The 25,205-nt window shown below is 42.1% G+C and overlaps 1 protein-coding gene across 2 annotated transcripts; it reads left to right on the top strand.

Moving 5' to 3' along the window:
• Nucleotides 1-5,243: 5,243 nt before the first annotated feature.
• b3galt2 (UDP-Gal:betaGlcNAc beta 1,3-galactosyltransferase, polypeptide 2) lies at nucleotides 5,244-16,548 on the top strand. Of its 2 annotated transcripts, none has more exons than XM_041935587.1 (2): nucleotides 5,244-5,345; nucleotides 14,224-16,548. In XM_041935587.1, exon 2 carries the CDS (start codon nucleotides 14,576-14,578, stop codon nucleotides 15,893-15,895), a length of 1,320 nt encoding a protein of 439 aa, XP_041791521.1. In that variant the 5' UTR covers nucleotides 5,244-5,345; nucleotides 14,224-14,575; the 3' UTR covers nucleotides 15,896-16,548. The 2 variants fall into 2 exon arrangements, with proteins under 2 accessions (XP_041791521.1, XP_041791519.1); XM_041935585.1 differs by lacking the exon at nucleotides 5,244-5,345 and adding an exon at nucleotides 5,707-5,982.
• Nucleotides 16,549-25,205: the final 8,657 nt, after the last annotated feature.

Below are 25,205 nucleotides of genomic sequence, written 5' to 3'. Positions count from 1 at the left end.
TCGCTAGTCACTTTGAGTGTTGTTTGCCGTTGGGTGGATCGTATGTACCGTGGGTGTTTACAGCTAAAGTAGCTTAACGCTTAACCATTATTACAGCACTTACTGCTCTCCATATATTTACAGACTGAGTGCCAATGATGAAAGGTGGCCTGTCTTGAAACATGTCTTGAATTGGTTGCAGTAAGAATGATATCACAACAGAAACTGATGACTATAACACTTTAACTACACTGATAAAAAAAAACAAAACACTTTTATTCTCAGGGTTGCAGATGATAAGAAAAGTAATTTCAAAGTTTTATCTACACATTTATTTATTTACTGTTTCACAGTGAGGTCAGAGGCCCTCTTACAGCGGCTGGTATGTACTCAGTGTCTTGGCTGAGGACATTTCATCCAGGCGTCTGGTGGCCCACACGCAGCCTTGAAGCTGAGTTGTGTGGCTGATGGACACATTCTGCAACTACTCCACCTTTATGCGTTCCTTCTCCAGGCTGCGTCTCTTTCAAGCATATTAATATACAACCAACTGGATAATGGCATAGCACATGCCATGTAATGGATTAGATCTATTCTTAAGAGGGAGTTAAGCATGAATTTATGTTATTACGTGTTGCATGTGTTCTGATACCATATTCAGCCTTGAACTGTGAATTATAGCTGCAACTGCAAGGCTGTTTAGTGCACATGTTTACAAAGGTTTAGTAACAATGTGATACCTGTTGATATGTACAAAATGCTTATAATTTGCACAGGACTCTCTGAAAGTTTCTAGGTTTTTGGGCTTTTTTTTTTTGCATATACTTGAGTAATAATAGACAAGAAACATTAGGAGAGACACTGAGACCTTGTGGTTATATGGTACGTGCGCAACCAAGAAGCTACTGGGGAACCTCAAATCAATGAACCTTGGGCCGAGTCAAGCTTTTTCCGTCATTAATAGTATGTAATAGCCTGCAACAGGACGTGAAGTCTGCAATGGACTAGTCTAAGATGAAACTGTTTGCTAGGAAAAGATTCAGCAGTTTTAATGGACAACAAAATAATGTAAAATGCTCATTTATACAGAATAAGTGGCCCTGAGACGACGGCCGTAAAAAGTTTCAGCAGCTGGTTCCCATGTATGTCCCAAATCCACACTCCAATTCCTTCATTTTTTGTTTCGACCTACTTTCTGTTTCAGATTCTCAAGATTGGACATTTGAGATTTTGGGATTATGTTGCTGACAATGACAACAACAAGTCTCTGCGTTATGTTTCCTTCTCCATTCTTCATATATAACAGGGGCATCTTATTTGTTTTTTGAGACCATAAGACGTTTTTAATCTTTTATTATATTTGATCTACTTTCTGTGTAAATTGCTCATTTGTCATGTCAATATTGATCTTTTGGTTGTAAAGACATGATAAATATGAGAACATTGTCTTGCACTAAAAGGACATCCTGCTTTCACCTCTATCTCTCCTTGTTTACATTGTTCATTTGTGCACTGTGGCTGGATATCAGACTGTCTCACCACATCTATATCTAGCAGTGATGAGCAAACAGATCTGGCTTTCTTTTGCCCGGGCTATGATGTGTCTGGATGTGGTTGAGATGGATTACCACATGGAATTAAAATCTGTTGCCTGTATACAGCCTGAAATCAGATTTCTCTTTCTTGTGGAGACACACATGCACACATGTGTGCTAGCTCTCATTATTCTGTCTCTATATATTGACTGTAAACACTGTGCCGCTTGTTCCCCATCTGCTGGAATCCAGACAATCCACTCTGACAGGCATGCTACTATCCAAACTGCCTGCCAACTGTTTAAATTGCAAGCATTTTCTGATTGGCTCTGCTCAGAAAAACGTATTTCCATATGGATCTGACGTGCATTACATTGTCACTTAAACTCATAAATGTGGCCGAATGCATCTCTTATAACATTTCAAGCATTTTGCATGATTCCTTCTGTGCGCTGTCCATTTCTTTAAACAGAACATGCACACGCATAATTAAAATGTGCCGAATGCAGGTGCAAAGGTAGTCCCTATCAGCAAAATACATCTGTTAGTCAGTGTGTCCTGATGAAAGTCACATTTTAAACCTGTGCAATTTTACGCTATGATTATGACATTAAGACAATGAATACTTAATAGTTTATAAGATGTCCTCCTCTATGACAGAGCTGACCTCCGTTTTTGTCGGTTGTACAGAGGTGTGAGCCTGAGTGAAGGCAAAGATATTCACAGAGACATCCCATCCCTGCCTGCACTTGAGGCTCTGCCACAGGATATTGTGACTGCACTCTTTAAGAGAAGCAATAACAGCTCGCATTTCATCTGAGACTGCATTTCTTAAAAGGCGGAGCATTGAGATAACCAACCTTTCCTTCCTCCAGCAGTGTCTGAGAGGAAAAGAGAAAGGCAAGTACAGAACAACCTGAGGAAAATATGCAACAGACAGAATTAGAACAACGAAAAAAAAAAACAATTGACTTATCAAATGGGTAAACTTGCAATGTGAATAGGTAGATATAACTACATTATTTGCCTTGACAGTTGGCATTTCTTTTCAGAACTTGCCAGTATGGCGAATTGACCATGACTGAAAGCATAGAAATTAGAAATTATTCAAATGTGAAAGGGTTTCCAGGTTGCTATGCAAATACTGGACCATTTGTGTTTGAACCAGAGAAAAGGAACTGGGCTGCACCACCATACTTTTTCACTTTTTGTGTGTGTGTTTGAAACAAAAAGAAAGAAAGAAAGAAAGAAAAAAAGAATGGAAGAATAAAAGAAATGTGGGCTTCGTCTTTATTTGCTCTTTCACAGCAGTCATATTTTGTGAATAGCACCTCACTTCTTGCCAAAGCACAAACATGCTTTTATTGACTTCTCACTTCAAGGCATGGGTGTTTAAACTTTGCGAGATAAAAGGAGATCAAATAACAGAAGCTGCAATCCGGTTTATAAAAAAAGATGACTGCAGAGGAATCACTCCGAAATTTAGGGAAAGTAATAAGTTATGGCTTTGCGTGCATGTGCATTTTGTCTTCTGTGCGAGAGGACATCTGTGCATACGCGTACGTGTCTGTGGGCAGGAGACTGGGCTTCTCTCAGTTACAGCAGGAGAGGCAGACGTTGTCTTCCAAGACACTCCCCGAGCGCCGGCAATTAATGATGACAATTTAAATTTTGATACGCTGGTCTTTGCCGAGGCAGCCAAGCTAGACGAGTTGAGGAAGTCACCTATCTAATAGATGCCGCATGATATTAATGTACAGAGGTGCTCTCCCTCTAACCTGGCAGCCACGGGAAATCAATCACCTCCCCGGCATTACTTTCTTTTGACAAATATGCTCTCGCTGGCCAAGTAGCAGAGCTAATGGCCTCCAAAGTATATCTGTCAAAGACACAGCTCCTATTAATTATTCAGTCACCTGTGCTCCTGTGCTGTGGTGCCACCTTACAATATTTACAGTGTTGCAAGAGGCCGCTCTCCCACTGGCTTGCTGTCCCTGAAGTGGCGAGCCGCTTTTGAATGAGCCATAATTCCATCTGCTCCACTTCTACTGAGAGAGGGAAAGAGACAAGCTGCTTTCATCGCCTATCAAGAAACACGCCGGCCTCTGGAGGTACATGAGTGTAGCCATGACTGAAGGCCGATGAAGGGTTTGCATTGTGTTTAAGTCATTAATGAGGCAGGTAGGGTTTCATCATCAAGCTGTTGTGGAGGGAGAGAGTCAGTGCTGTCAACAACCTCGAGCATGTTTTTTTTTTATGTAAAAGCATGCTAAATATAGTTGATAATGTGTGCATAATGATGCATCACTGATGTAACACACAGGGCAAAAGATGTGTTTTAAAATGGCACTGTCCAGTGAGAAACATTAGAGACAGCGTTAAACAAAGAGCACAATGGTGGCAAATCCAGCTGTTACCAGACAGCCACTGGCCACCATGCTCTTGCGGAGTTAAATCCCCTTTTTTTCTGCCCACAGAGGGGGAGCAGAACAGTTGGATTGGGAGGAGGGGTGAGGAGGGAAAGGATTGAGTGATGCTGCATTCATGTAAATCTTGGAAGAGTGGGAGGAATGAGTTTCCTATTCCGAAATGCCATCCGTTTGAGCTTTTAGGTGGAAGACGCTGCTTGCAAATGTGTGTGCTTTTTAATTGACCTTAATTGACCATTGTAGCAATTCAAATTTTCTGAGTCTCTTTGTTTTGTTTTGTGGACCAACAGAAGAGACAATCTGCACAATAAAGATGGATAATTTCCACTACTCAAAAGATACTACTGCTCAATAATGAGTATTAACATTTCAGTCCAATATATGATCTTTGTTAGCTTGCTTTATGAACACTTTTGTTTCTAAATATCACTTAATATGATTAAAAAAATTCATTATCAATTAGCAAGTTAGGAATTAGTTAGCTCGGATGTTTAATTTAAACTGTTTGTCCAGGCAGAGCTGTCTTGGGACATTAGAAAGAAACCCAGAAATTGTTTTCTCCATAAAATATGATCCAGTTTCGCCCAAAGAGAATAAAGTTATATAGTCGTGTTTTTGTACAGTAATCCTTGAGACCCCCAGAAACGCTCCGCAACAGCAGCATCCTTCTCCTTGTACATCCATGGTAGTGTCATAAAAATTAGTATTAAAAATTGGACATAAAATTAGTACATGTCCCCAAGTGCAGGATGAGTCATGAACATCTTTACCCTCATTTTCTGTGAAATGACAAACTCTAGTACCATTAATAATATCTATAAAATGACTTCTTTTTTTTGCCATTGCTGGGGCAGTTTCGGCGACATGGGGTATAGTTCATGAACATATACATCTTTTCATCTATTTCATAAAGGTATGCTTTATATTTCTGACATTCTTTTATAATATAAAAATATGAAACAGAGGAGGGAAATAATTTTCTAAATTATTATTATTTTAGCATCTCTAAAATGTAGCAGGTCTTAAAATGCACTGGAACTTTTTGGTTGTCTCAGGAGGTTGTAATTATGACGCTATGTTCTGGACTGCATTTATGGCTGGGGCGTGTGTGTTTATGTATTTTTTTCTTTTGTGTGCGTGTGTGTGCGTGTGTGCGTGTGTGTGTGTGGACTTTTTCACCCATACCCTATGAACGCAACATGAGCGTCTAACTGGGTCACGTGAGATGCTCCGTTTATAATGCAGTGACGTGGTAGAGTCCTGTTAGTGTAGCGGTATCAGCCAGCCAGCCTGGCCGCAGAAGCATGCTCGTCGCCGGGGTGGGAAATCCGACAGGGGTCGGTCCATGACGGAGCGCAGGAAAGATCCAGAAGAAGAAGAAGACGGAGCGGACTCTTGGGAGGTGAGGATAGACGACTAGTTGTTTTTGTTTTTCCATCAGGACTCGTGGAACATGTTTTGGCAGTGATTGGGCTCAGAGGTGGGTGAGGATATTCATCTTTTTAACTGTTTTTCTCAGTCGCTCTCACTGCGCTGCACAGCATCGTGAAGGAGCAGCCGCGCTCCCGCTGCTCTGCTGCCGCTGCGCTCCCCTCCTGCCAGCGGAACGGCTGAGGATAAACGCGTGTCGATGCTGTGGTGTTTTCTCTTTCATTCTTACCCGAAATAACGCCGCTGGAGAAGGGCATGAACTAGGATAATAACAGTGAAAGAGTGAACAAAATATCAAGTAGTGAGGTAGAGGGACGCTGCGGTGTGCGAGCGCAAGGAGCAGGGGAGAGAGAGGAGGGGTCGCAGCAGGAGGAGAACCGAAAACCTGCAGGTTTGTTGAGCCTGTGGGGATGAGGACGTGGAGGGACGTAACGCATCCGAGGTGTTAGTGTGATTAGAGGAGAGGGAGCTGGAAGAGGCCAGCCATTAAAGCAAAGCTTGTTTCCAGTCCAAGGAGGCGGTGATGGCGGGCAAAGACACCGGGGTCCTCACACTCCGTCAGCCGACCGCAGCCCTGTCAGAAGACGCAGCGGCATGAGGAGGAGGAGGTACGCAGCACTACACGTCTCATCAGTCCTCCACATCCTCATTATTCATTTAGCCTTCCCCGCCCTCCTCTCCCCTCCATTACATCCAGCCATCCACCCTTCCCAGCCGCCTTGACTAGTATCCATCTATCCATCCATCCATCCATGCATGCCCTTCCTCTCTGTCCCAACATCCTGCATCTCCTCTACATCAGGCACTTTGTGGACCCCCCAGCAGCTTCTTGAAATGTTGCAGCGGCACTCAGGGGGCCCTCGGGCAGGTGTACTGCTGGAAAATTAGGAATACTTACATTTCACCATTCACTCCCTAAGCGTGAGTGCTGATGATAGTTAATTCCAGGCTCCTGCACACGGAGAACCCAAAGGGGGCTTGAGCCTCTGTCCTCATGTTATCAGACTGGACAAGTGCCCTCTGGGCTGGTGTTAATTGTATTCGCTGTTATTGTTATTTTTCAACTACTATAAAGAGGGTAAAGCATCAACAAAAATACAGACACATTGTTTGATAAATACCGTATTCTCCAAACAGTCGAAAAATATCCTGTTTAAAAATATCAAAAATGAGGTTTGACTTTGATTCTGTGTTGGGTTAGATTGAGGCTTTACTGGTATCTGTCCTCCACAGCTACCTGTAGAATGAGTGACAGCCTTCTCTTATGGTTAAATTACATTTCCACAGCTGTGTGACAGCAGAACCAGTTGTGTTACTCTGTCTCACTAAGTGGTGTGTGTTTTCGAAGTGATGGCACAAATTTGCATGCCTCATCCAGAGCAGATACGCAACCACAGAACCAGTGGTACACGCCATACCAGTTGGCTATATCTTCAAAACATCATTAGTCATCGTTGCATCTTCATCCAAAAATGCCAGGGAGCAACTGCCTGCATCCTCTCCTTCATCACAGCTCTCCTAAAAGTATTGCTTGAAGCATGATGCTATTGCTATTGCATGCTATTAAATTGCATCCTTGTTAATATTCCTTTCTGGAAGAAACCACTGATCAGTGCATGGATTTCATGAAAACGTGTCTATTTTGTGGTTTCTTCAAGGAATGAAGTGTTTGAACACGATACGTCGTGAATGGCGTTTCATTATGAATGACTGTGTAGCAACATCGGGGTGGGAATAGAGAATTTGTGGGTGGGGTTAGTGCCCCTTTTTTGTGCTTGAGCCCCTGCCCATCAAAATGTCTGTGTGTGTCCCTGGTTGATCCCTCCATGCCCAGAGCAGTCATTTTTCTTTGTTAGCGGTGTCTGAGGGTACAATCACTGTCATCAAATGGGGGTCAGGAGTCTATTCTGTATTTGTTTACACAGATTCAAGTTTAGGAAACCCCTTCTTGGACCTGCCAAGAGGCTAGGCCAGGGAGTTCCCATTGATCCAGTTCAATTAACAGGGCCTTTTATCCACTTCATCACACACATCACAGCTGCCTGAACTATTTGGCACTGAAGCCTGCGCATGCTTAGGGATATCTGCTAACTGATGAGATGGACATTAGAACACAAAACAAACAACAACAAAAAAAACAGCAGCTAAGCTTACCATCTGGTTATTCACATTATCTGCTAGACAGTTCAGCTTTAAGAGGGTCTAATTTTCAAACCACCTCGTAATTTATTGCCGTGGTGCCTGAACTGACAGCCCCGAAAAGAGTTGAAGCAAGCAGAATAACGAAGTAAAACAGAAATACTGCTAGAATTAAATCCAGTGGTAAAAGTTAACAGCAGCACAGTAAGTAGGGTTGGGTATCGCTCACATTGAGCAGAAGAAAATCCTTTCATGTACAGCAGCTCCTTGCGGCCAAAGTCCACTTTTTAAAGGTGGCTCGATCCTTTGTAATAGCCTTAACTAAAGGTCAGTTTTATGTATGAGTGTTAACTTGTGTGTTAAAGGGCCACTTCAAACGAAATATGAGAATCATTTCTCACTAGTTTTGGCCTCACCTGGTAAAGTTTTGAGACTCTACCCCATTGCAGTGCAGGTCAAAGGGATTACCTTTGTGGTGCTCCCAATATGGAAAAGCTGCATGTGAAAAAAAAAAAAGAATCATCTTTATGTTCATTTTTGATTGTTCTGCCATTTTTAAAACAATCAATTTATTGTTTAGCCAAATAAATTCAGTTTACTGTCACCAACACATCCTCATATCTAAACCCCCTTTTTAAACGATTGCTAACAAGTCCCAAAACGACATATATCACCATTGGAGAGTACCAGCGACAGGCCAGTAGGCCGAAGACCTGTGTTTTGTTTTTTTTTTGTAATTTGGTTGAACTGACCCTTTAAGGATCAGATATGGCTGTGCTGTGTGACGGGGGGGCTCCAGTGGCCTGGCCCAGATCTGACCAGCCTCTAGTGATGAAGGGTAAAAAAAAAAAAAAAAGAAAAAAAAAAAAAGCAGCTGGCCATCCAGTGTCACTCATCTGCTCTGCAACACTTTACAAGAACGCAACCCTCCCTCTCCCAGCGGCCCTATCCTAGTTGAGTCACACATACACCAAACAGCATTTTCACAGGGTTAGTTCACCGAAATATCCCCCAAAACATTTGATCTCTTTCATGCAGCTTTTTATTGGGACTGTTTCTTCGATAGAATGTTTGTTCTTGTGAAAGCTATGATATTTTTTTTTTTTTGAGTCAACTCAGGCAGATCTCTCAACACAAAAAGGACAGAGGTAAATCAATGGACACCTAACGTAGTTTAATTAAAAACTGGAGAAATACAATGCATCATTGTTAATAAATACATAACTTAAAATAAAAAGCACAAATGTTCAATGTATTCAATGAATGAGCTATAACACCTGAACTCCATAATAAGTAATAACCAAAATAAAATTATTAGTGGATTAAGGAATGATAAATCAGCAAACGATAAAATAAGAAAAGCAGAGTAAAATGGACAATGGTTGAACTTAGCATTACTACACACAGGTAATAATGATATTTAGTGTGCACTGATATTGCAGTGTCTCTCCTTCACACACAGTGGCTGAAGCAGCCTTTCACTGAAGGAGCTGCCCAGTGCTGTCAGAGTGTCCTGCATGCAGTGACGCACATTCTCCATCAGCGATGATAGCTTAGACATCATCCTCCTTTCTCCTACTGGACCACCTCCATTGTGTTCAGGGGGCATCGAAGGACAGGGCTGGCCTTCTTCCTGCCCCAACAGACCACTCCATAGAAGATGGCTGGTGCCACCACAGGGTCAAAAACAGTCCTCAGGAGTGCCCACTACACTCCAAAAGACCAAAGCCTGCTCAGCAGACATTATAAGTAGCAGGTAAATAGCTGAGGTTGCTAAAAGTAGTGGATAAACAAGCCAAATGGTTAGCTTGGATAGTTAGGTGACAGTAATTGATGGTTGAAAGTGCAAAAAATAAAACAAATAACAGATGATGATTGAAATTCAATTTGAATATTTCAAGACTGCAAACTTGACCAAACCAACCTAAACACTGACAGTCAATAGCATAAAAATATACTGTAACAATGTCTATTTGTGTTCAATCACATCCAGTTTGGTTTAGTTCTTCCAACAGGGCTGTGGGTGTCTGAAAACAGAAAGAAAAAAGCAGTTGGGAAGCGCTCTCTTATATGATACCGTGTTTTATTAATCATTTCCATTTGCTCAAATTGTGAAAACCCCATACTTCACTTTGGTAAAGGAGAATCGGGACTACCCGCTTGTCAAATAACCCACACTGGAATCAGATGGAGAGAGTGAACGTTAGGAAGACCAGCAACCGCAAAACCCCTCACCTCTATTTCACTTGTTTTCCGGCCAGTCTTTGTGAACTCTTCACTGCAATCAGATGGTAAACAAGAGTCAGAAAATGACAGATTGTTGAGAAAGAGCGCGGCTGAACAAGGGTGAGGAAAGCGACCAGGACAAGGAGGGATTGAGATGAGACCGCAGCAGCACTGGGGGGGAAAGGTGTGGGCTCACCAGCAGCCTCCTTACTTTCAAGTGACCGCTCTGAACAAAGCCTGGGATTGAATTCCCTGGGAGATTCTTTTTAAGATGAGCCCAGCGTGGCCTCGAGAGAACAAAAGCAGATATGGACTTCTTAAAACTCATTGTGCAGTGGGCAAGCTGAGCCACAATGGCAGTGAAACTAGTTCAGATGTTTGTAGTGTGTCGTTGCATGCCAGCTCCACTGTGTAAAGAGTGAGTTTAGTCAAGAGATAGTGCACCTGGTTATGCAGGTTTGGATGTGTAGACTATGTTGACTGGTACTGGATTAATTAACTGCATCATTTTACAGGATCATGGATATGCATATTGATTTAACTGATTTATTTTAATGTTGCATGTAAGAACACCCACAAGGTTTCTCTGCTGCATTGTATTGCCTCTGGTACAATAAGGGATTCGTTGATCATTTAAAAACTTTTTTACACAGGTCGAGACAGCTTTTACCTGCCGGAAGGCTGTGTAGCTGCGCATAGAGAGAGAGAAAAAAAGTTGTTTCTAATCAAACAGTTTATTGTATTGCAACCAGACAACATCATTTTATTAAATAGACAACCGAATGACAGTATGAGCTTGGATTGCAATAATAAATAGCTAGTTATTATATAATATATATTTCCTGGAGAACAACAGGGTGTCAAAATAGACAGCACAATCTTTCTGCATCAAAATTGAAAACCTTTTTAAGTAGATAGCGTCAGTAAAAATGAGTCATGTATGGCTGCTGGCTGCATCATTTTGTGAAATTAGGAACTGTATATCTCTTTGTTATGACTTAAAATTTGTTGCTAAAGATGAGAATACATCCACTACGTCAGCCTCTTGAGTTAGGAAAACACAGTGGTGAAAGAAGTATTCAGATCCTCCATGTAGAGAGACGCAAGTAGAAATGCTATAATGTAAAAATACTCCATTGCAAGTACAAGTCTTAGTATTGAAAACCGAGGTAAAAGTATGTGTAAATAGCAGTTAAGTATTGTAATTAGTCAAGGTGGAGCTACCTGCTTTATACAGTTGAGTAGTATTTTGTAGAGCAGTTTATCAAATATGTTGACATTAAGTTGATTTGCCTTTAAAAACTAGTAACTAAAACAGTGAAATACAAATGTAGTAGAGTAGAAGTACAAAGTACCATAAAATGGTAGCCAATGCCAATGGAAGGTATGTGGGAAGAAAATGTACTTAAGTGCAATACTGCAACTAAATATGAAAGATAAGTGAGCAACACTAATTGATGTTCTGGTGCTTTATTCCACCATTTCAGTTGAGTTGAGTAGTGCTGTTTTAAAGCAGTTACAGCTGAAAGGATTAGTTGATGGCTTTTTTTTTCATCTTTGTATGAAAGTGAACTGAATAGACTATTTTTATGTTATTTTTGACTTTGAATTTTTCACAATTTCTCCTACTTTTTAGACAAAAAATCTGTTTGTATTAAACAGTTGAGAAAACAATCTGCAGGTTAATAGATAAATGATAGTTGGAACTGTAGGAGTGATGTTCCTCATCCAGCCACAGCTATCATGATTTCTTTGTGAAGGTAGTTTTTTAAGAAGCTCGACTTTTCTTTGGCGTGATGAAGGCCATGTGCTACAACCCTACTTTAACATTAGAATAAATCATAACTGCCGTGGTTGAATGAGGATTGTTGCTTCAAAGGAGTGTTATTAGATGGAACGAGAACCTTACTCAGCCACATAATCAGTCAGGCCTGTTCCAATGAAGCAGAATTTAACCTCTAACTTCAGTGAACAGCCACTCCGAATGGCTCACAAATGGGACTTGCATTTTTCTTAAGGAAAATGTGTCACTTTAGCAAAGTGCAATGTTTCACTGAATGAAGGTCATGTACTCATCGAGCTGATTTTGCATGCATTGCACACATTGTGGAGTCAAAAATTAGCTAGGCTGTATATGTAGGCGTGGAAACCATGAAAGCAAACAGTGAAGAAAGGTGCTCATACCTCGATGTAGAAGGCTTGTCCTCCTTTGAAGCCTGTAGGTTTGAAGCTGGTGTAGTGACAGAGACAACATTATAATGTATGCCTAGTATGTCACTGTGTCACTCCCCCAGCCTTCATTCTGATTATTGACCGCTGCAGAATCGCTGGGGCTTTAATTAGTGCTAGTGTAACTAATTGGCTTGCATAGAAGTGACATTGATGGGAGGCAAGAAAATGAATTAATGAGGAGAGGCATTGGCAGATAAAATGGAACTGCTAAAAAGTAAAAATGGATGTCTGATCTCCCAGTGAAATTGGCATTTACATTGAAAACAAAACAAAAAAAAAGAAAGTCATACACTCAACCAGTCATGGTTGTCTGCGTGTGAGTGTGTGGGTGGGCTGATGTGGGTGTGTGGGCATCCATTAAGTGTGTGTACCTCTGTGCTACATGTGTATTTATGCCTCTCTGTGTGTGCACACTTCATCAGAGCTCACGTAACTAGATGTTCATTTAGTTGACAGCAGAAATCTCTCAAGCGCTGGATATGCTTCGATGTAAAGTATGTTAACCTTTAAAACAAAGCCGGCCCTGGCCCCTCTCATTCTCCTGTAATTGCTTGCGCTGGGTAAGCACACTCGCCTGAAAAGGTTATCGTGTTCCTTGCCAGTTGTCATGATGAATGAGCAAACATAGCAGGAAATGAAAATTGGAAGTTTAGAAAATCCGCCTCACACTAAGCGGCATGTAGCATTTGCACCAAATAATGCCGTATTGTTCAGTGTCCGCAGATTATTACAAAGCAAGCATGCAAACAAATAAACAAAAAGGCAATAGAGGTAGTCAGTGCATTAACACACTCAGGGGAGGACAGATGGATTCAAGACTACACTGCTGCTGCATTAATATTCGCTCGAGTCTCATACAACCTGCAAGTCTCTGCTAGCATATTCTGTTTTCTCTGGTGATCCCTGTGTGTGTGTGCATATGTGTCCACGATTGTGTGTGATGTGCACATGCATCTTTTGTGTGAGTCTGTAGATACAGCCGTGATTATGTGTGCAGCGTGTTTGTTTTGTATATCATCAAGTCTGGTCTGCATTAGATTTTGCGTTAGTGGGCCTGGGAACACAAAAAAAAAATGATTATGTGCGCAGTATTTGGCGTGCATATGATTATGTGCAATGCACTGTAAATTCTGTGCTTGGCAAATGGACCGTTCGCCTTGGTGAGTTAGAGAATCCATGTCTGCATACGTGATCGCCTTTGTGCCTCCCTCGGTGCACAATTCCCTGAGGGCAACAGGCGCAATCACTCATGTCACATTTTTCTCTGTGTTGTCACACGCTTGTGTGTATGCATGTGTGCATTTATGCGCATGTTTCCTTGCATGTCCTGTATATAGGAGGATCGAGCAGCCTGGGCGGTCTCAGCTAGAGAGCAGACAGCATTGATAAGCTGAAGGTGGAAGGTGAATGGCGGGCGAAGGCTGTTATCACCAGAGGCTGGCTCAGGCTTCGGCACCACTGCCTGCTGGACCCTGAAAACTCATTTTGACAGATGCATCTCCTCCCTAGCTGTCGACGCGCGGTGGGGGGCTGATGACACTCGCTCGCCCAAGCAGCTCAGAGTAGCGTTAGCCGGCACCACGTTGAGCAAACCTGCAATTTATACTCATGCCCCAGGCATTAAGCTGAATAATGATATGCAAGAGGCAACCACCATCTCACCATGCCCAGCGCCAGGCACCCAGCGCAGAGTTTCCACAAAGAACTTTATGGAATATTTTCTATTCTTCGCTATTTTTTAAAACTTGTGTGATGCTGCACCTCAGCAACTCGGCACACACCTGGGTGTGCCCTTTTTCAACCATACAAACTCACCGCATGCATGCATGTCATTTTTACAGCAGCGGTCTTCTCTGCTCTCAACGACATTCTCTAAATCTCCCAATTTCTTTCCTAAGAAACACACATCCCCAGAGCCTTCTGTGTTCTGCGTTCCTGTCCAATCAAAGATGCTACAACGGTGTCATATTGATTCAGCTTCTCCCTTTCAAAATGTTAAGTCAGCTTACCAAGAAACCGAAAGCTCTAATTGGGGCTTTTGCATCTGGGACAAATTAATTCAGAATTACCTTGAGTGTGTCAAAACAAACTGTAAATAAAATGACTAAGAAATAAGCTTGGTTGTCCCCACAAGTCAAATAAAAAGCACATCTGCAACTGAGACGATTGACGTGGGGTTCAGTGCAGTGAATAGGAGGTGCTTTTCGGACAACTGTCAACACTGTTTTCTCTGTTTCTTTTCCTCTTTTCAGATTAGAGGGAGGAAACACAGAGGAGGGGACCCTTCTCATATCCTGAAGGAGACGAGACATAGAGCATGATCTTGTGTTTGTCTACTGTGCCAAAGAAGCGCCAGGGAGAAGCCTCCATGGCTTAAGATTCATCGGCTTCCTCGCTCCATCAGGAGCCCTTTTAACCCTTCTCCGAGCTGTACTGAGAGGCTCAAACGTTCCCCTGACTCCACCAGGAGGCTCACTCCAACCCATCTGCCAGCTCAGATAACCCTCTGACTGTTGGCAACCACATGTTTGAGGTGACTGTATCTGACTGCCGCCGCCACCCATTCTCGAGCAGCAGCAGCCTCCTACGACCCCGGTCTGCATCATGCAGTGGAGACGGCGGCACTGCTGTCCCATCAAGATGACCTGGACCATCAAGCGTTCCCTCTTCCGGACCCATGTGGCCGGCCTCTCCCTGGCTTTATTCTTTTCCCTCCTCTTATTTTTCAGCCACCAAGACTGGCTGCCCGGACAGAATGGGCCCTGGGAAAACCCGCTCACCTACACCGTCAGGGGCATCCGTGGCCCCAAGGGAGAAGCCAACCAGAGCAACTCCCTGAGGAGCCTGTGGAGGGAGACGGTCAATGTAGCCCCAAAGCCGCTGCTCAACCTCAGCTCTCAGCAGGCGGATGGGGCAGTGGGGGAGGCAGCAGGAGGAGGTGGTGGAGGAGGAGCCAGGATGGGCGTAATGGGGCTTGGGGACTCCATGAGCACTAACAACAGTTTACAGATGGAGATGGGCGTGGGAGGGAGACTCAGCGCTCAGCCCTACCCCTACATCTTGAACGAGCCCTTCAAGTGCAGGGACAGCACTCCCTTCCTCATCCTTCTAATCACTGTAGAACGCGGCAAGGTCGATGCCCGGAACGCCATCCGCCAGACATGGGGCAATGAGAGCACAGCACAGGGTCTGGGGCTTGTCCGCCTTTTCCTGCTTGGCACAGGGAAGTACACAGACACCTTCCAGCAGAGCATCATAGAGGACGAGAGCCGTGTTTACCACGATATCATCCAACAGGACTATCAGGACACTTATTATAACCTGACCATCAAAACCCTGATGGGCATGTACTGGGTGGCCACCTATTGTCCACATGCCTCCTACGTGATGAAGACAGACAGCGACATGTTTGTCAATACTGAGTATCTCATCCAAAAGCTGCTGAAGCCTGAGCTGCCTCCCAAGCAGAAGTACTTCACTGGCTTCCTGATGAGGGGCTACTCACCAAACCGAAACAAGGACAGCAAGTGGTACATGTCTCCAGAGCTGTACCCAAGCGAGCGCTACCCGACATTTTGCTCAGGCACGGGATACGTGTTCTCAGGAGACTTGGCCGAGTTGATCTACCAGGCTTCTCTCAGCATACGCAGGCTGAACCTAGAGGACGTTTACGTGGGGATCTGCCTGGCGAAGCTGCGCATTGACCCAGTGCCCCCTCCCAATGAGTTCCTCTTCAACCATTGGCGGGTGTCTTACTCCATCTGTAAGTACAGCCACCTGATCACATCCCATCAGTTCCCCCCTAATGACCTCATCAAGTTCTGGAACCACTTGCAAAACAACAAGCACAAGGCCTGTATCTACATGAACAAGGATAAAAGCAGGTACATACACCGAAGGTTTCACAGAGCGAGGCCTCCTTGACGCATACTGTGACGACCACCCGCCTCAAAAAAGGGAGATGGGTGCACTGTAACTACAGCCGACAGAGGGCATGTTGAACTCAGCACTATACACTATATGGGCAAAAGCACATTGTTTTTGGTATTGTGTACAGTTGATGATTCAAACTATTTTTGTTAATTTGAGAAAAAAATGTTAAGTATTGTAAACTTGTTGAGCTATTTCTGAAAGGGAAATTGGGGGATGTGTGTTATGGAGCATGCATAAAAAGTGCTGCTGCTCAGGACTGGTGTTTCTGATGATTCAGGTGCCAACAGAAAGCTACTGATAACATGAGGGCTTTCCTCTAAAGGGTAGTACAGTATGTTGCACTCTACAACTCTAAAAAAAAAAAATTGACACAATGTGTGTTTACACAGATAAAGGGAAATGCACATGTATTATGTTGACAGTTACACTACCTAAATATGAATGAAAGTATCTTTGACCGTTGACCAGTTATGCTGCCCTGTTTCTCAGTGTTTACTTTACAGATTTATCAAAGAATAAAACTCTAAAAAGATGGTTTATCTCTCATCTACTGTATTTTCCTTTAAAGAATCAACATTAATGCACTCAGAATCATGTCAGAGATGACTGAGATTGTATTTTTTAAAGCTTTACATCGAGTATGACTCTGCACTTGAGCAAATGTGCAATTAATCAGTTAACAATTAAATGTACTGAATTCATTTTCTCTGCAGTTGTGTGTGTGATTTATCTGGGGCTGATTCATAAATGCAAGCACCCGCAGTAACTGTATATACATGCCGTGGAAAGAAGATGTAGGGCTGTGACATAATTCAATATTCTCGTTAACTGGCAGCAGCTGGACAGAGACAGGAAAGGGTGAGAGACTGGGGCATGGCATCCAGTAAATGGCTCTGGTTTGGAATTCAAGGACACAGCCTCGGTACATGGGCCCTCCACCGGGTGAGGTAGGTGAGCTACAGGGGCGCCCTTTAAATTAGTGATTTTGAGCCAAATTTTGATATTTTTTTTATTATAATCTAAGAAGACAAGGTGTTGAACTTTTTGCTTTAAGTGAGGTGACTGGATTGGTCTCCAATGGGGTTCAATTCAAGTTGCACTGAACTTCAATCAGAAAACATCAGATGCTTTTATTCATATTGTGATTGTTAGCAGCAAATTTGGAATCCAAGAACTCTTTGCAGCTGCTAAGCTCAAACTTAGCTCAGTTATAATATGTTTAAAAGTGTTTTTACTTAAGAATTTTTCCTAAAGATTTACACCCAGTGACTGCCAGGTGTAACTTGCATAGCTAACTGAACTAGCCAGCTGCTGACTAAAGAAGCTACCACCTTGCTAATTTGAACCAATTTTGTGACTGGTGAGTAAACAGTAATGTGGAAAATGGTCAATATGTCTGACCTGACACATGATCAGAAGGCTGTTAAACAACAACAACAACCTGGAAGATTTAAAACTACATTTCACAAAATATAATCCAAGGCACAAAACATTATGCTAGCTTTAGTTTGTGTTGCTACGGTGACCTTCTGTTTAATTGCTTTCAATTCGATGGCGCTAAATATGTTTCGTAGCAACTCATTTAAGTCACACAGCCTTAGCAACGGATTAATGAATAGCTGACACGACCCCGTCTGAGATCCTTTACATATGGGGTGTGATCCAAAGAATTCCCAGTCGCAGCACTTCTTATTTTTAGCACCCACACTTCTCAGCTTTTTTCTTCATTTCCTCTGATATGACTATTGGTTTTATTGTTACTGAATAATCTGGCCATGTGAAAACAGAATTCTGCATGAACCAGGCAAATAATGTGTGTTTTCTATAAACATAGCCACTGATTGTTAATAAAAGGCAATATTGTATTCAGGGGACCTTGGAGAAATGCATTAACTTCCAAATAGAGAGGTAAAACATTCAGAGAAGTTCAGGTCAGCTAGAAACAATGTGAAGACAAGCAATCTCAAGGCTCAGTGATGAAAAATGAATTAAACATCAAACTCTTGAGTGTCCCCGGGGAATATGAAACATTCCACAGGAAAACACCCAAGTTTAGATTTTAATTAAAAATGAACATATGATTTTGAAAAGCTGCCAGTGTTACTCCAGATGGAACTGAACTTTCAGCCTGTGCAAGTGTGTGTGTGTGTGTGTGTGTGTTTTTGGGTGTGTGTGAGTGTTGGCGAAAAAGGGAGGCAATAAATAAATACACACTCCAGTGCTCAGGGCCACCAAAAAAACAAACAAACAAACAAAAAAACAGCATTTATAATTGGATGATGACTTTAAATAGCCTCTATCAGATATCAAGGTAATCTAAATAAACTACTGGAGAGGGGCTTGTGCACTTCCACAGACTTCACTGCACATCTGTCAGTCTTGTTTTAATCACCTCCATGACTGAGTGATTCTCTTTAGGATGAAGTTCACACCATGGTATATATTTAAACCACTAAGCACCAAGCAGAAGCATCTTTAGGGAGCAGGAAGCTATAAGGTAAAGACAGCAGAGGAAGAGGATATCAAGATGCTCATCTCAGATAAAGTGCACAGTGCAAAGAACAAGAACTTTATTCTGGAGCCACAGGAAAGGGAACAACAGCTTCATTTGTTATGTGTGTGCAGCCATGTAAGAGTTTATACCATCATATCGGCCTCAGTTCAACAGCCATCTACAGTTCAGAGTTTCAAGATGCAAACTGTCAGCCGAATCTGTTGTGTGAGGTAGGCAAACAATCTTTAAATGTAACTCTGGAAATATCCATCAATCACTGTCACTTTCAGTGACATGATCTTCAGCATCGCTCGACTCTTGTAGCAAGAATGTGTTTTTGCAGAGTCAGAATTGTCGTTAAAGTGATAGCTGTAGTATTTAGTGTGCAGTTAGAGAGTGAGGCTCCAAGAGAAGCAGACTGCTGTTTTAAAATGTAGTTTGCGCACAGATGGGCCTTAAGCATGTACCTTTTTATCTACTATGATGGCGCAAAATAGATTCTGACCATATAATATACATTTTTTTTAGGAATTCAACAGAAAACGGCAACAAGAAAGAAACAGACTGGAAGTGCTATCAGTTGTTTACAAAAAAAGTTTATGCCATTGTGCTTGTACTCTTTTCCAAATGCACTGCATTTATACTGTGCCCTTCTGGTCTGCCAACCACTGAAAATGCTGTTCAACACTTGCCACATCCATTCATTTGCACACTGATGCCTCAGCCATCTGGAGCAATTTGGGGTTCAGTATCTTGCCCCAGGACCCCTCAAAATGCAGACCGAAGGAGGCAGGGAGCAAACCGACCTCCTGATCAGTGAACGTCCTGAGCCACAGCCGCCGTTGTACTAACTAGCCAATGCAAACCACCTTGGTTACCTGAAGTTCAGTTTGATATTTGATCAGGTAAAGAAGAGCCACATGGAGTATCTTAGCAGAGTCTGTACTCAGAACCCTCTTGTCCATCATTCAAAAAACATTTCATGCCACACCACCTCACCGCCTGTTTCAGGGCGCAGGGCGTCATTCAACAACCTGAACAGACTCCCTTTTTTCTCCATTACGAGCACTCTGTAGTACCAGTGAGTAAACTACTGAAATCTAACAAAGCTATATGGCTATACCTGCAATCATTGCATCAATAAGAATTTGAATTTTTGTAGACAAAATACACATGTTGCTAACATGTAGGCAATGTTCAGCAATTCATCTCTGTTGTGCATGTTTTTCGGTAAAGGTAAGACAGTCTTGGGAATATGCACAGGAGGCATGTTGAAGCTCCCACCCTTGGACAAAAAGGCAGTGAGTTGTACCCCTGCTTTGCTTTGCCCAGTCATGATTAACGTCACTCATTAGATATCTGTGCATGCCCTCTGTCCTACAGATAATTCTAACAAATATAGTCTGCTCCATTTAAACATGTGAAATATCCTCATCGTTCATTCATGGTGTCTTTTATTGTGAAGGAAATTCAAAACTAAACTTAGTACATTGTTTTGACATTTTGAGACTGGATGAAAACGCATGGCAAGACTGTCAACAAGAAAATAACTGGGAGGCATAAAAAAGTCATCTGAAGCTTTACATCTTCAAAAAAGAAAGATAAAACTGCATTAAAGTAAATTTCTGTCTTTAGTTATAGTAGTTTCACAAAATAATTCTAACTGAAACAAGTTAATTATGGTGGCACAATCCACCCAATCATACAGATCAGCCCCTTTTTTGGTTGCAATGGTGGTAGAGAGCTTCACCAAATTATGAGCAGCTTTGCTTTACAGACGTGACCGTGCTATCAAATGAGAGGTTACAGTGCGAATATGAAGGGTTTCCTCTGCTGCCTTGAATCAAGTTGTAAATCATAAAAATACCCAGGTGTCACTAATAATGCACTGACCAGCCTTTAGGTCTTGCATTAAACTGAAACTTGTAGTCACCATGTAGGAAAACAGGGAAAATCCAATTTCCAACTCAAAGCCTATGTCATTCTAGGACAATGCAATTCATGAAATACTCAGCTGGTACCAGGTAATCATCACTCTCCATTAGTCATGATTAAAGTCATGACTCAAAGCGAGAGGATTTTGGGAACAAGGTTTGGAATCATTCATGCATGTCCTATGCAATCAGAGCGCCAGATTACCAGCATCCGGCCGCACTCAGCCCTTCAACAAATGATGAAAACGAGAAAGGGTGAGGGAGGGGAGGCCGAGAGAGGCGAGAGGCAAAGCTGAGGCAGAGACAGATAGACTGGTCTGCTACTGGAGAGAGGAAGAAGCATTGTAGGAAAGCAGGGAGTGATGGCAGGCCACTATAAAAGAGAAAAGGATGAGGAGAGAAGAGAAAAATAGCAGGAAGGAGGTAGTGATGAATGAAGGAGAAAGGGGCAGTGACTGATCGGCATTGAAAACCTGTGCTGCCGTAAACGTGGTATAAAAGGCGAACCGCGGAAACGGATTGAGATGTCGGCCATGATGGAGTGGAGGCTGTGGCCCGGCTTTAACATCGCGGCTCACTGTTCCGCTGAAGCCAGAGGAGAGAAAATACACTTGAGGAAGAGACAAATCTCCTGACCTTTCCCTAACAACCAGGTCTGAAACGCGACTAATACCTCTCTGTGGGCATGACTGATGAATCCCACTGCGAGTTTTAGGTGAAGAATGAATGAATTTGACAAAGAAGATGATAAGCGTCACCTCCTGCACCTGAAAAACCATTAGCTCATATCCGTAGCGTTATAAACGTTTGGAAGCGCAGGAAATGGCTTTGTGAATGAATGCGGCCTTACACAGCAAAAGTGTAATAATTGCAGTACATAGTTGGACGCATCTTAAAACTAAGCCAAAGCACAGTAACTGCACTCTGGCACTGTAAAGCAAGAGAGCTTCAGTCAAAGCTAGCTGCAATAGCCATGGCTAGCATATCTTGGCAATTATTAATAGTTTATTGCAGCATAGCCAGGCAGGAGCTGCATTCAATGGGAAATAAATAGCCTAACACCTGCTGAGCTAGCTCAAAGGAAAAACAGCCGAGTAAAAGTAGGCCTAATCGCCCCAGCCTCTAGAAGAATAACTGTACCAATGTGGATGAATTCATTGTATTGTACTTCAACGGTAGACAGAGAAATAGATTTGAGTAACACCCACTAAACAAGTCCAGCTAAAGGTGATTAGCCTAGCTTAAGGCAGTAACAGCCGCCATGTCACCCTTTGACTTTAAGGAATTAACATGATTTGTGCAAGCTAAGCATACTTCCAAACCATGTATCAATACTGAATTAGTAGATTAATTATATATTGATCTCTGTATATATGATAGAATGTGTCTGTCTTAAAAAATGACAGACACTTTCTAACATAATAGAATGCACACACTCACACACACACTTCTTTTGTAGGGCAAATGCACCTTTTTGAAGTCACCTCCAAACAAATCCCGCACAGTCATTTCTACAGGACGCAGGCAACATCTGCTATGTTCCATCGGCCGAGGCAACGCTTTCAGGCACATGGCAAATTCCTGCCAGGACGCCAGGACTTGATAATGGGGTGGTGCCAGCGTTGAGCCAAAATCTATTTATAAATGTAATTTGACAGGGACACTCCACATTGCAGGAGAACTGTTGGACGTCCAACCTGCCAGGGCACAGATAAACAAATCCAACCCTGTTAGCGCTTCGAAGGGCCCTCTGAAGACGTATGGCGCTCTGGCCATTAGCCACACGAAGCAGCTACAAGAGAAGGGAGTCTCACCAGGAAAGTGTGGTGGAGGAAGTATTCAGATCCTTTACTTAAGGCGAGGTACTAAGACCACACAGTAAAAGACCGTGTTACCTGTCTTACATTAAAAATGTTGCTTAAATTAAAAAAAAAAAATGCTAATCTACTAATTACTTTCTCCATCAATCTAATGGTTATTGGTTTGTAAAAATTCTGAAAATAGTGAGAAATGATATCACAAGTACACAGAGCCCAAAATGACATCTTCACAATGCTTGTTAAAGTATCTAAAGAAGCTGTCATAAATATATTCAAGTAAAAGTACAATATTTCCTTCTGAACTGTGGTGAAGAAGAACTAGAGAGTAGATGGTGGATTGTAGACTTTATACAGTCACTTATGATCAAATGACCCAGGTCTGATCTGTATGGGGGGGGGGTACATTTCAAATACTGCACACAGAGCCTTTAGGTTAGTTCATTTGTTAGTTTTGTTCACTACTTTTGGTTGTATGAAAGAGGGGTTGACATATGTTTAAACTAGCTACAACTCATTACATTACATACATTTTTTTTAATGATTTGGATGCAAACAATCAAATTAAGCTACAGTCACTGTTTAATTTTAAATCTAATATCCTGGACTACAGAGAAACCACAATAAATAAAACATTTATTGCTCTTCTAATACTTAGAAACCAAACTGTGTAATATTGCCTTTATCCCCCTGTAGAAAGCAATCTGGTAAGCCTCGTACATCTGTGAGTAATTCTCCGGTCCACGTGAAGTGAAGAGATTCATGTTTCCCATTTGTTCAGAATAAACAGAAGTAGAACTGTAGCAGGAAAAGAGCACCGGCTGCAAAGAGAGAAACTTCGTCAACTGCGAGAATCCAAGAAAGGAGACTTCAGAGTAGCACCCACACTGATTGACAGGTGATCTCTGACTGGCAGGAGCAGTGCAGAAACACCATAGCAGTGAGTGATTCGCACCACAGATGGTGACAACAGAAAAAAAAAGCAGCTCCAATACCACAGTAACGCCACACAGACTCATCCATTTACATATCTGAGCTTCCAAATGCATCTGAAAAATTGAGATGAAATTGAGTGACAACGTTTATTACATATACTTAATTATATCAGTGCAGCAAATCCTCTTTGTTGGATTAGAAAGTATGCCTGTTACTATTTGACACTGGATATTTATGCTTAAAAAATGTGACACTGTGTGCCATTACCAGCTGGCAAAAATAGAATCAAGGTTTTTTTTTTTTTAAGTACATTAATCTACACAAATCAATGAGGGGCGCAGTAATTATCTCTCCTCAGGCCTGTCCACCCTCTGCCTGATGGGAGGTTGTGGAGGGCAGCAGCCGACGCAGCTCCTCCACCTCTGACAGGCTCATGTTTCAGCACGGTGTTTACCCCTGCACTCTCTACACTGACAAACGAGAACAAATCACAGGCCAAGAGTGCATTAGTAGGGTTATTGGGTTATGTGCCGGTAAAATATAAGCCTGACAAGATGCTTTTTCCTGGAGAATCTCAGCGGAGTCATCCGGCAAAGTGTAAAACAGAGCTCCTGAGATGTAGCTGTGTTTCTTAGTGTTTCAGGCGAATTTCTGGTGATGTGCTTGTGAACTTCGCATCGTCACATTTTCAGACATCGTCCAGAATTCATATGAGAAAATAGCTGAATGTCTGGTTAGAATTAATACCCAAAGATTTCAGTACGCCTCTTAAATTTGCCAGATTATTGAGTGTGCTTTGATGGGCACAGCTGTCCTGCAATGCAATACACAAAGAAATGAAGAGCCTACTCACAGCTGGAGAGTCATTATGTAATTTTACAGGGTTGGATAAGATCCAGGAACATTTCAAGAGACAAACCAAAAAATAAACAGAAGTTTTTTGTTGTTGTTTTTTTGACGAAGAATGCTTTTTCTTTTATTTTTCAAATTTCACGCTGCCAAGAGTCAAAAGTCATCATTCAGATTGGCTGATACACATCGAACACTATTGTAATAATATTGTTTTATTTTTAGTACGGCAAACTGCTCTAACTTCTTGTAGAGGTTTTAACTGCCAAAACATCTGCAGAATAAAGTAAATATTACAGCTGTAGTCATCAGCTCAGTCAATCATTTGCAGTGACCTACCACACAGGTTATCTATTGTTGTAATTCCTCTGTTCTAGTGTATTAAACTGTCATCAATTTATAATGCAAAATAATTCAGACTGCATCAGATTAAATAATGTACTTAAGTAGTAATACACAATGTAAAATGGTCACTTGGTGGAGGGGGAAACACGATGTTGCCCTTTATTACCCTATCAAGGTAATGAAGCAAACTTGCTGAAAAACATTTGCAATTTGGAGCAACATTAGCATTAAATTTTAGTCGTGTTTCTTCTCCTTTTAGCTCTGTTTTGCTCTTTAGTTAGTGGTGAACTGTATTCATTTCCCAGTTGGTGCGGCGAAGGTGTTGAACAGCAGATTTAGGCCTAACAGAAGTTTTCTGAAAAAAAAAAAAACACCCCAGAAACAACACAGATGAGAGCAGCGAGACTGAAGAAAAACAGCTAAACCAAAACAAGCTCAAAGACGCTGAAGCTCTCCTCTGTAGAATTAGGTAATCCTCTGTGTGGTCGTCACTGCAAGCGACCCGCTTCACAAATATCAAGCAACTCGGATTGCCTGGCAACTTCACAGAGACCACAAGCCTCCTGGAAACCACTGCTCCAGGCCACATGGGCGTGGGAATGGAGCTTTAGAGCTTTTGTTACCCTGAGATAGAGCTACGCTGTTCCCCTTGTTCCAGTATTTATGCTAAGCTAAGCTAACCACTTTGGCTCCAAATTCATATTTAACAGGTAAATGTGAGAGCGATATGAAGGAAATCAATAAGTGTGTCTCCCAAAATGTTGAGCTATTGCATTAAATAGTGTTTCAACATGTGCACATATTATCCAGCATTAAACAAATGAATAAAAAATGTGTCACCTGTAACATTTATATAACAACACAACTTATTTGTGTCAAATGATCCAGTGATCAGAAATGCTGGCAGCCAGCACTGCCAATAGCTG

Source organism: Chelmon rostratus, chromosome 4, assembly GCF_017976325.1.
Source record: "Chelmon rostratus isolate fCheRos1 chromosome 4, fCheRos1.pri, whole genome shotgun sequence".
NCBI lineage: Eukaryota > Metazoa > Chordata > Actinopteri > Chaetodontiformes > Chaetodontidae > Chelmon > Chelmon rostratus.
The sequence above is the reverse complement of the archived record's forward strand: the minus strand, read 5'-3'. Positions and strand labels throughout refer to the sequence as shown.